The sequence below is a fragment of the Microtus ochrogaster genome, chromosome 21, assembly GCF_000317375.1.
Source record: "Microtus ochrogaster isolate Prairie Vole_2 chromosome 21, MicOch1.0, whole genome shotgun sequence".
Lineage (NCBI taxonomy): Eukaryota > Metazoa > Chordata > Mammalia > Rodentia > Cricetidae > Microtus > Microtus ochrogaster.
In genome coordinates this window covers 5,680,024-5,691,923 of record NC_022022.1, presented here as the reverse complement: position 1 = coordinate 5,691,923, position 11,900 = coordinate 5,680,024, and the positions used below count along the sequence as shown (strand labels likewise).

At 45.9% G+C, this 11,900-nt stretch overlaps 1 protein-coding gene across 1 annotated transcript in view; it reads left to right on the top strand.

Annotated features, from left to right (window-relative positions):
- Positions 1-11,900, top strand: part of Chd1l (chromodomain helicase DNA binding protein 1 like) — a 52,428-nt gene that overhangs the window by 30,995 nt on the left and 9,533 nt on the right. The window contains exons 13-16 of the mRNA XM_026784169.1: positions 1,597-1,711; positions 2,527-2,680; positions 4,145-4,313; positions 11,391-11,539. Of these exons, the coding sequence (XP_026639970.1) occupies positions 1,597-1,711; positions 2,527-2,680; positions 4,145-4,313; positions 11,391-11,539 (587 nt within the window). The remainder of the gene's footprint in view (positions 1-1,596; positions 1,712-2,526; positions 2,681-4,144; positions 4,314-11,390; positions 11,540-11,900) is intronic.

Sequence of the window (11,900 nt, the reverse complement as noted above, 5' to 3'; positions counted from 1 at the left end):
ACTGGCTGTCAGCAAGAGTAGTGTAGTGAACTAACAGGCGCTGGAGCTGGTGTGGTGGAACAGCCTGCCGTACTGGCTGTCAGCAAGAGTAGTGTCAGCACTTGGAGGTCAGTCATCCTGGGCCACACAGTAGGACCCTGTCTTGAACAGAAAAAAGAAGGAAGGAAGGAAGAAAGAAAGGAAGGAAGGAAGGAAGGAAGGAAGGAAGGAAGGAAGGAAGGAAGGAAGGAAGGGGAAGGGAAGGGAAGGGAAGGGAGGGAGGGAGGGAGGGAGGGAGGAAGGAAGGAAAGAAGGAAGGAAGAGAAGGAAGGAAGGGAGGAAGGGAGGAAGGAAGGAAGGGAGGGAGGAAGGAAGGAAGGGAGGGAGGAAGGAAGGAAGGAAGAGAAGGAAGGAAGGAAGGAAGGAAAGAAGGAAGGGAGGAAAGGAAAGAAAAACTATAACAGCAACCACAAAAGCCCAGGAAATGTAGCTAACAGGTTTAAGAACCAGACATGGACATGGGAGTCTGAACCTTAGCTCCTTTACCTTCTAGCTGTACAATTTCAAATGATGTCTCTGTATTTCCATCTCAGTATCAGCAAAAGAGGTGAAAATGAATAGTTAGCGCCCATAAGTTTGTTGCGTAGGGCATAAGAGTTGATTTTCGTAAAATACTCAGAACCTCGCTTGCAACTGGCAGGTAAAACTTAAATATATTAGTCCTGCTAGGTAACCTAACCCCGCTCGGTAATCAGTCATTATCAGCTCTTTATTCCAGATTTAATTTTAAATATTCCTGCTTGTCTTGAGAGCCAGCTGGGCATCAGGAGTCCTTCTGAGAAGTAACCTTTAATTTAAGCTCCTGGAACAAGCCCTGTCAGGCCCCCTTGTTTCAGCAGCGATCTCTAATGACCCTGGCAAGAACCAGTCCGTTTTATATTAGTTTTTACATTAATCAAAGAAAAGACTGTAATTTGCCTTCATGGTTCTTTTAATTCCCGAAACCCATGGTCGCACCTCTCCCCTTTTCCTGTAGCACCAAAGAAAACCTAGAAAATTGCTGCAGGAGGTGGTTTGGTTTTCTCACACCATGCCTGGTGGGTGTGGATGCAGTTACAGGCGCTTTGCTAAGGCTTTCTTCAGAGCAGGGGAGGCAGTCTCCTGTTCTGCCCTCCTCCATCAGCATGTCAGCGATCTTGCAACCTAGCCTGGTCTGCAAGTGTGAGTCAGGGCTCTTCCCTTACAAACGCCCTCACAGATTGTCCCATGCTCACCGTCCTTTTCTGAAGGAGCGTGCGCCCTTTTCCTTGTAGACTGTCCTAGGCTAATGTAGTCCAGTGTTTTAGGTCTGGGAAAGCTGAAACTGCTTCACGCTCCTGACTTGAGCATCTTCCTTTGCTGCTTGTCCCTACTTCCCCGTTCTATTCTGTGTGATGATTACATTCTCCCAAGTCAGGCAGTAGGAGGCTAAGGGAGCAGGTGTGACCATGCTGGGCTCTGGAGTTGTGGACGAGTGACGTTTGACTGACTTCAGTTATTAGGGTTACCCTGTCTGGTCCGTCTTTATTCTCCAGACTCTTGTGTGTCTCGGGTGACTCTCCCTTGCCTTATTTCCAGGTGGAGTGGGCATGAACTTAACGGCAGCAGACACCGTTATTTTTGTTGACAGTGATTTTAACCCTCAGAATGACCTGCAGGCGGCTGCCAGAGCTCACCGAATTGGCCAGAACAAGTGAGTGGGTTCAGCGTCAGTGATTTCCACTTCCTTGGCTTGCTAGACGCTCCTGGCTTGAGAAGAAGGGAGGAACGTAGTCCTGGTGACAGCACCAAACAGGAACTGAGAGACCCCAATATGTGCCCGGCTTTGCTGTTGGCTTCTGCAGCAGCATTAGTGGGTGGCTCCATAGTCCAGACTCGTTTTGTTGAACAAAAAGCCAAATTATGAAAGGGTTAGAAGGAATCTTTAGAAGCTATTTAATTCAGTGAGCTAGGACCCACCTCACTAAACAAAACAAACAAACAGCAACAACAACAACAAAAACCGGTCAACACCAATAAGAAATGAGCTCAGTGGTGTTTTTGTAGATTTGTCTCATATTGCTTTGTTTGCATTTTTTTTTTTTATCTTTTGGTCTTTTGCTTGTATATTATGTTTCCAATGTTTTTTTTATGAGTTTTATTTGTGTGTGTATGTTTCTTGTGTTTGTTCTTTTTTGTTTTTCTGTTTGTTTTATTAAGAAAGAAGGCCTGGAGTTGGAGGGGTAGGAAGGGCCTGGGAGGAGAAACAGTGGTCAGAATATATTATATGAATTGCCCCTGGGCCACTTGATGTTACAGAAATTTACCAACGATTATGTGCTCGCCTTGGGCCTGAGGATGACACGTGCCTACAAGGTTTTCCTTGGCACAGATGACACAGTTCAGGTCACCTCCGCATCCTTGTCCATATCTGGAAGGCCAGATCCGTCTCCAGCTGTGCTCACTGGTGCATCCTTTCCTGAGTCATTCACACTCATCACCCTCTGCTGTCACTTGACTGGCACACAGGTCTGTTAAAGTCATCCGTCTGATCGGCCGGGACACTGTGGAAGAAATCGTGTACAGGAAAGCAGCCTCCAAACTGCAGCTTACCAACATGGTCATGGAAGGGGGTCATTTCACCCTAGGAGCTGCGAGACCATCCGCTGAGGCCGACTTCCAGGTTAGAATCTCTTCTTACCCATAGGCTCATCATGACTCGTTCCTGTGTTGGTGCCTGCTATGTGCAGGGGACTTCAGGAGTCAAAAATAGGCTTGATAGGTACAGAGTAAAGGGAACAGGTGCTGTCTGTCTGTCTTGGATTTAAATCTGAGCCTCATTACTCCATCACTTCAGAGGTCTTTCTTTGCTTAAAACAAGGGTTCCATTAGTTTTATGTCTGAGGATGCTGAAAACAATTAGAGAATTAAAAAACAAACTAAGGTTATCATAACAGTTGATTCTGTACCTCTGTCTTGGTTTCTTCTTGCTTTGAAAAATACCAAACAAAATCAACTGGAGAACGGGTGTGTTTTAGCACGCAGCTCAAACCCAGCATGTTTGGGAAGTCAGATCCACAGGAGCCTGAAGCAGCTGGTGACATCATATCCACAGTAAAAAAGGCAGGGAGCCAGGAATATTCGGGCACAGCTTACTTTCTTTTTTTCACACAGTGCAGGATCCATACTCAGGAAGTGGCGTCCCCACTTCCGTGTCACCTTCCCATCTCAATCACCCTAATCAGTGTGAGTTTCTGGTGTGCCTGGAGGCGTGTGTCCAGATGCTCTCCTCCAGTGTGGGCAGACCCTTATCACAAACTCTTGGCTTTCTTTGGGCTTTGGTACCAAATGCAAAGTCAGTTGCATTGGTTATATATAGCAATGTTAAATATAAACATACCCAGATGTTGGTGCTTCAACGAGCTATGTAAGGAGTTTTGACACTGTTAACAGCCTACCTTAAAGGTTCCAAGTTCTGAAGGAGACTGTCTAGAGTCCAATCCAAAAGAGAAAGATACAAGTGAACCTGAGCTATTGTGTGAGCATTTGCAGGGTTGGGAGCTGCAGGTGAGCGCTAGGAAATGCCCCCTGAGCCTTCTGTGCCTCCCATCATCACAACTAGTGGATGAGAGGCTCAGGGAGGCAGCGGAAGTCTCTGGGGAGTGCTGGTCTTTGCCAGAGTGGTGTCCATGGGACGCTGCGGTGGGAAAGCACATTGCCAGAGGAGCCAGCCAGTGCTGAGATCAAGAGGCTTAGCTGAGAGAGTTGGGAAACAGCTGAGTCTGACTGCTCTTGCTGCTCCTGGAAAGCCTGTGATGATGAGTTGGTGAGAAGTGCTATTGGAAATACTTGAAATTACCATTACTCTTAGCAAAAAAATAAAAATAAAAATCAGACACTTATCCGTATTGTATTGTTGCTGAGATTGTCAGAGTCAATAACTGTGATAATCCTTTATCCCCATCTGCTTACCCATCATTCTGCTGTTAAAAGCTTGCTTGCTGTCAGCTGTGATGGACAGCAAATACTGGCTGTCCGTCAGAGAAGGAACGTCTGAGCCATTAGCAAGTCTCCCACATCACCATGTTTTGTTTTGTTTTTTTTTTCTTCATCAGAATTAATTGGACTTTTGTTTTCTCCATTCAAGTTAAGTGAGATACTTAAATTCGGCTTGGATAAACTGCTGTCCTCTGAGGGGAGCAGTGTGGATGAAGTAGACTTGGAATCCATCCTGGGAGAAACCAAAGATGGGCAGTGGGTCCCTGATGCTTTGCCTGCCGCAGCAGAAGGAGGAAACAGAGAACAAGAGGAAGGAAGTAAGTTGGGAACCAGATCTTACCGTCTGTGATCCATTTTGGGTTGATTTTTTTTTTGTGCAGGGGGAGCAATGTGGGTCTCATTTTATTCTACTACCTGTGGGAATCTGTTTTCCCAGCACTCTTCATTAAATAGACTGGTTTTATTTTTTGTTGTTTTGCCCAAAGTGTGTTTTTGACCTCTGTAAGAATAAGGTACCTTTAACTGTTTGGGCTTCTTTCTGGGACGTCTTTTGTATTCTGTGTGTCCACACAAATGCCATGTTGTTTTTGTATCTATGGCTCTGCAGTATAATTTGAATGTGAGTATTTTGACACCTTTGGCATTTTTTCTGCTATGCTAAGGGTTGCGTTAGCTATCTGGGGTCTGTATGCTTCCATATAAGTAAGAAATGTCGTTGGAATTTTGATGGGATTTTAGTGAACACATCAATTGCTAATGTAGCCATTTTTACAATATTAATTCTACCAATCCATGAGCATAAGAGGTCTCCCTCCATCTTACAGAGGTTCTTGAATTTCATTCCTTAGTGTCGATACGATTTCATTATAGAAGTCTTTCACCTTTTCTTTGGATTTGTTTTCCTGGTTTCCATGCATTTGTGTGGTTTATTTTTCTGGCTATTGAGTTCTGTCTTTATCATACTGTGCTATGATCTGATAAGATACAAGATATTATTTTTATTCTTTTGCATTTGGGAAGATTTGATTTGTGAACTGGGTGTAGTGGTGTTTATCTTTAATCCCAGCACTTGGAAGGCAGAAGCAGGTGGATTTCTGAGTTAGAGGTCTGCCTGGGCTATGTAGGAAGACCTTGTCTCAAACAAGCAAACAAGCTGGGAGATTTGATGTATGGCCTGGGATATGTCTATTTTAGAGATTGCCCCATGGGCTGCTGAGACGTGTGTATCCTGTCGGATGGAGTATTCCATGTGTTCTGTGGAACAGTTTAACTCTGAGGTGTCCATTGTTTTTTCGTTTGGATGACCTCTCTCAAGATGCGAGTAGGTTAATAACTGACCTTTTATGTTGGGCTGTATTTGTTTTACTAATTTGGGAGCCCCAATATATAATGTATATAATATAATATGTAGTGACCTTCTTTCCTCACTAATCTTGGTATGGGGTCATCTTTAATCAGACATGAAAACGCCCACAGCACCTTGTTGTCGTTTGTTTCCCTGACCGATGCTTTGTATCCTTTGATTCTTAGATTGTTGTTGTCTGCCAGCCTAGTGTATTTCTTGGAGACAATGGATAGTTAATTTTTTAAATTTTAATTTATTTGCCAGCTAGCTAATCTGTGATTCATTTGTTGAGTTCATTTGCATTTAAGGTTGTTGAGATATTCACTACTGGCTGTTTTGGTTGTTATCTGTTCTTTACTGTGCCTGTTAGTGTTGGGAGTTTACTCGATTACTGTGTTGGGCATGAGGGATTCCTTTCTAGTTCTCCCTTCTTCAGCCGTTCTTCTCAGGACTTTCACTCTTGTCCTTTCATGACTGAGTCTCTCCCTTTCTCCTCTGCGTATAGTATTCCTGTAAGTACCTTCTGCGGTGCCAGATCGGTGGTGCTTGCCTTGAAATGTCCTCCAGCCCTCCCGCACCACGTCTGTGTGTGTGCATGTGTGTGGTGTTATGTGCATGTATGTATGTGGGTGTATAGATGCATGCGTGGATGCTAGAAGAAGGTATTAAGTGTCTCCCTGTTTCACCCTCATCCTTATTCCTTCAAGGCAGGGTCTCTCCCTGAACGCGGAGCCCCCTTTTTCGTCTAGGCTGGCAGCCAGCAAGACCCAGCCATTCTCTTCTCTCTGTCCCCAACAGTACTAAGGTTACAGGCATGCAGGGGATCATGCCCAGCTTGCTCATGAGTGCTGGGATTCCAACTTAGATTTCCCATGCTTGAACCTAGTGTTTCTTTTTAAAGGTTTGCTTATTTTTATATCACGTGTTTGGGTGTGTGTACCACATGCTTGTGGAAGTCAGAAAAGGGCATCGGGAGTTAGAGATGGTTGTGAGCTGCCGTGCGGGTGCTGGGGATCCATCTTGGGTCTTCTGGAAGAACAGCAACTGCTTTTAACCTCAGAGCCATCTCTCCAGCCCCTTATGTAGTGTTTATTGATCTTGTCTGCCATCTTTGATATTCTTTCTGTTTGATTATTTTGGTTCTGCTGTGTTTTTGTTTGATAAATTGAAATTTTCATTTTCAACATTTCTATATTGTTTCCTTTTTCAAAATTTCTTTCCAAAAATTTTTTTGAGCCATATTGCTGCTTTTCTCATCCGTTAAAGCTTTCCCTCTGTGTTGCTGACTTTTCTCCAGGTCTTGAACACATCTATTTGTTCTTAACATCTTTCAGGTCACAGAAAACTTTTGCAGTCTTGGTCTGGAGTTTGCCTTAGTTCGGTGGCTGAGCTGTGACTTTTGGGAGAGTCATGTTGCCTTGCTTGCCCATGTCTCTCATTTCTGCGTCCAGATCTCTCGGGCCATACAGCTGAGGATGACCAGTAGGTGGCTTCAGAGTTTGATCTGCTAGCTGGCCTCAGAGCTGTCAAAGCCCAGGGTAATCTCAGTTGATGAGATCTGTCCTGGGCCACCAAGGGCAGGGCTGTCTCTTCCTGTGCATTCTCAAGGCTGGACCCGCCTTCTGCTACTCGCCTGCTTCTGCTGTCAGTGATGGCCCTCCTGCTGGCCACAGCTGCCCCTCAGGGCCTTCTCTCCTCTGGGTTGTGGCAGGCCACACCGAAACTCCCCCGCCTGGGTCTGTTCCTTGATCTCAGACCTGTGGATTCTTTTCTTTTTGATCAGTAGTCTTAACATGGCATTCAGGCTGCTGCCTTCCAAGTCATACAATGTGACGTGGTGGGCTTTCTCTTTGAGGCTACGCTGTCGGCTGGAGGAATCACTGTCTCACCAAAGCCTGCCGTTGGATTTGAGGCTCGTGAGGACTGTGGTCTTGTCCTGAGTGTCCGCTAGCTCACCTTCATGAAGAGGTTTCTGCCCTCTCCCACCCCCTCTCCCACCTGCTGGGGGACCTGCCACACTGAGGTGGCCTGCTGTCCTTCGCTCTTCTCTGCTAGGCCTGCACTTCATAAGTTTCCAGAGCTCCTCCTCCTCTATTTATTGTCTTTGGGATAAAGTCTTTCCCCTTCCTGTGACCACAACACAGAGGCAGCTTCTAGTCTGCCATCTTACCCCAGAGTGAACAGCTTACCTCTGAGTGTTTTAAAGATTTATTTGTTTTTATTGTATGTGTGTGAGTGTCTTGCCTGCATGTCTGTCTGTGCACCACATGCATGCAATGCCTGAGGAGGTCACAAGATCCTCTGGAACTGGAGTTAGGGACAGTTGTCAGCTTCTGCGTGGATGTTGGGAACTGAAGAAGGTCCTGCAGTTCTTTAGTGCCGAGCTGTTGCCCCACCCGGAACGGTTTACATTTTAAACCCAGCATATATGATAAACAGTGCAGGTTGTGTTGTGCATTTGACATGTGTGTAGATGTTCCCCTCCCCCCCGGATTTGGTCAATGCTCTGAGGTTTTGAATTTGAAATGTTTGTTTGTGGTCTTGTGTATCCCAGGCTGGCCTCAGATTCACCATGGAAGCTAAGGATCATTGGCTTTGAAATTCTGATCCTCCACATCTGCTGCCAGAGCTGGGATTAGAGGCATGCACCACTGTGCTGTTCTGTGGGGCACTGGGAACTAGGTGCAGGGCTTTGTGCTTGCTGGGCAAGTACTCTGCCAGCTGAGCCACACCCACAGCCCATTGGAGTGTTTTTGTGTGGAGAATGTGCCCTGTGTCTCATGGCGATTGTCAATGATTGTTTTCCTATCCCAGCAGCCACAGGAAGTCGGTGATTCTAGCTCACCTGCCTTCTGCCTGAGAAATGGTACATTCTGTTTGGGGTGGCAGGTGGGCTGGGCACGACGTCTGCTTTTGGCATTCACTTTCCTTTATCCAGAAGCGGATTTTCCATCACCTGCTTACTCTTTCCCTTTGCCCTGTGGTGAGAAGGGGAAAGTTACCCCACATCCCTAGCACAAACACACAGAGCACGGTGTCTTCCAAAATATCTGGCTACATCTTCTTTCTGGTCCTTTCTCTTCCTTAGCAGTCATTGCTCTGGTGCCCCTGTTCTCACCCATCCTCACTGCCTGCTTGCCCGGTCAGTGTTCGTCTGGCCTTCTAGTAGTGTGGGCATTGGTGCTGACCCCACTGGTCCGGATGCCCGTTTCTCTGTTCACTTGCAAATGGGAGTTTATAGTATTTCCTGACTCTTCATTTTGTAATGGGCATGGACCGGCGAGATTTTTATGGGATGTGTGGAGAAACCGGAATTAGGACAGCTGGCCATTTCAGGTGCTCTGACGTCTGCCGTGTTTTATCTTTAAATCCCCGCATGATAGCAACGCATTCATGGTGCTCTGACGTCTGCCGTGTTTTATCTTTAAATCCCCGCATGATAGCAACGCATTCATGGTCTTCAAGATGCTTTCCGGTCTCTGTTTTAATTGTGTGCTGCTGTCATTTCAGGGGCATAATAGTGCCCCCGATTCTTCTTTGAGAATATTTGTTATACATTTAGAATAAATATTACAGGAAGGGCTTTTGAAAAGATTCCCTGCCCCCAATATTGTTTCTTTTTCCTCCAGTTTTTTTTTTTTTTGAATCTTTTGTTCTCATTGATAGTTTTCTAGAAATGCCTGGTGTCCCGAGGCTAACAAGCAGCAATGCTGTGAGCAGATAGGTGGAGAGGTGCTCCGGGGCCTCACTCCAGCGTTAAGCCTGGTGAGCCAGATTTTGCCCTGAGGGAACCTTCCTACAGACTCCTGTTTGAAGTCTTTAATTGGCCAGTGTCAGAGACAAATTCTCCCCTACCGTCCACGGAGAGTGAGGGGTTGAAATAAGCTCGTGGTTTCAGCTGAAGAGGAGGGTGCAGCGGAGGTTGTATTTCCAGCATTTGGTGGCACATATTCTCTGAGGTCTCCGCCTGTGGTGCTCTGCCCTGTGAGTCCCAAGCGTTGGCCAACAGGGTCTGTTCTCATGGGTAACTTGGCTGAGCACCCGGGCCCGCTCCCATGGCCCTGTTTATCTGTTGTTCCTCCAGACACTGTATGTTCTGGGGAGAGAGTGCTGACCCTTTCCACATCCTCTTGCCTCATATGTCTTTCTTAAAACCCCGTTTCTGTCAGTGAAGGTTTCAGGTGAGGGGGGAGTAGATGCACGTGGCCATATTTTTAAGTTATATTTGATTACCTTAAATACCAAAGCTTACATCCATTTCTCCACTCACTTAGATTAATTCCAGCTTATTTTTTTTTCAACATTTGCCAGAACAAAATAAAACTGCAATGTTTTCAGAAAGATCATTACACTTCTAAGTCAACCCGACTGCTAAGAAAATTATGTATTTTTAGACAGGCCAACTGCCAGGAGAAAAGAAAAAAAAAATCCCCCATAGGATTAACATTTGGAAACTTGTCTTTGATGAACGGGTCTAGCCTCCCTGTGTGCTGGGTGACTGAACAGACGGGGGTTTTGTGAGGGTCTAGGCAGTGATTCTTAACATTCCTAATGCTGCAGTCCTTCGGTACAGTTCCTCACGTAGTGGCGACCCCCAACCATTGCTACATCATAACTGGCTTTGCTACTGTTGTGAATTGTAAATATCTGATATGGAGGATATCTGATATGCAACCCCTCGGGGTCGCCACCTACAGGTTGAGGACCACTGGTGTGGGGTGTGGTTTCAGCCTCTTGGCTGCGGTATGAGGGTGCACGATTTAAAACAGCATCCATGGGTTTGAAAGACTGGCCATTAGCGCAGCCGCAGTGCAAACCCAAACACGACTGGTTTATCTTGAGTGCCAGGGTTTTTGAAAGGCACATTTCTGTTAGAAGTTAGAATTTCGTGGTGTATGTAGCTACATATGTTGATGGTGTTTTGACACTTCTCAGATCTTTATTTTCTTTTCCACTTGTTGATAGAGCGGCTCATTGGAAGCCCCCTGCTGATTTAATTAGCAAATGCCAATTAGAATTACAGCTGGGTAGAGTTTGGTACAAGTGTGAAGCAATTGATCTCTTGGGAATGAAAATGTTTTGCTTTCATACTCTCCAGGGAAAACATACTTATAGCTGACTTCACAGAGCTCTGAAAACACATTACGTGGTAATGTGTGCTGCTAGACTCACTTCGGCTTTCGGCCGCTCTCATCTGTTTGTGGCTGCTAACCATGGATGGTTCTCGGATTCCTGGTCTTAACTGTCACCACCCTCACCGAGCCTTTGTCTATCTGCACATGGCCTTAGAAATGTGTGCTGTACCGTGCCAGTGCTGTGCTGGGTGACTCACAACCACGTGCAACTTAAGCTCTGGGGTGCTTGACACCCTCTTCTAGCACCCCCAGGCCCTGTACTCATTTGTACAACCCCTCCCACACAGATACACACAATTAAAAATAAAAATAAAATCTTAAGAAACAAAACAATGAGATCTCACAGAGGCCAGAATCCTCCTTCACCCTTCAGCTGTGGGAGCTGAGGAGCGCCTCCATCCCTGTGCATGCTCGGTTAGCCAGGGTGCAGGGGAGAGGCAGGAAGGTGCAGCGTGGGAGCTTCAGCGCTGTAAATGCAGGGATCATCTGTGATGCTTCATTTTCTCACACGCTGCACCATTTGTTTCTGTAATATAGAAAAGCAGGGAGCGGGCTGAATATTAAATGCGCGCTTGGCATTAAGAAGTGGGATTTATTACAGAATCTTCAAGTCAGTGAGATTCATGCTGAGGAGCTGAGTCGGGTGAATGAGTGAGTGGCTGGAGATTCAGCAGGGTGAAGGAATTCTCCAGTCATTGGTCATCAAGGATGGACCGACTGGGTTATGAACCATGTTCTGTTCTACGAAAAGAAGAATACAGGACTCCTATGTAGAACTTAAAGATGTTCATAACATGTAATAGGCTGGTCTTGGCTCATTTTTAGAATATGGGCCATTTACTTGTTCACCTGCTTTGAATAGCATTGATCCACTTCCCTGTCTGACATTTCTTTCTTTGGTTTTGTGTTCTTAGAAAACCATATGTACTTGTTTGAAGGTAAAGATTATTCTAAAGAGCCCAGTAAGGAAGACAGAAAGTCATTTGAACAGCTGGTGAATCTTCAGAAAACTCTTCTAGAGAAAACGAGTCACGGGGGCCGGTCGCTCCGCAATAAAGACAGCGTAAGTGACATTGTTTTTCTATAAAACCATAAACTCTGGGGCCACATTGTTCTCTGAGGATGGGTTGTTAAGAAGCAGGAGTGTGTTGACTGAATATAATAAGTGACTGACTTTTCTATAAAAACGCAAGTGTTCTAAAAGCATTGGTCAAGCCTGGGAGGGCTGAGAGATGGCTCACTGCTTAGGAGCCGTTAAGGTTCTCAGGAGGCCCCAGGTTCCCAGCACCTACATGGCGGCCCACATTCTTGTGTAACCCCAGTTCTGGGGGATCCAACACTGTCTTCTGGACTCAGTAGACTCCTGCACACACACACACACATGCACACGCACGCACACACACATATGTATATATATATGCAAG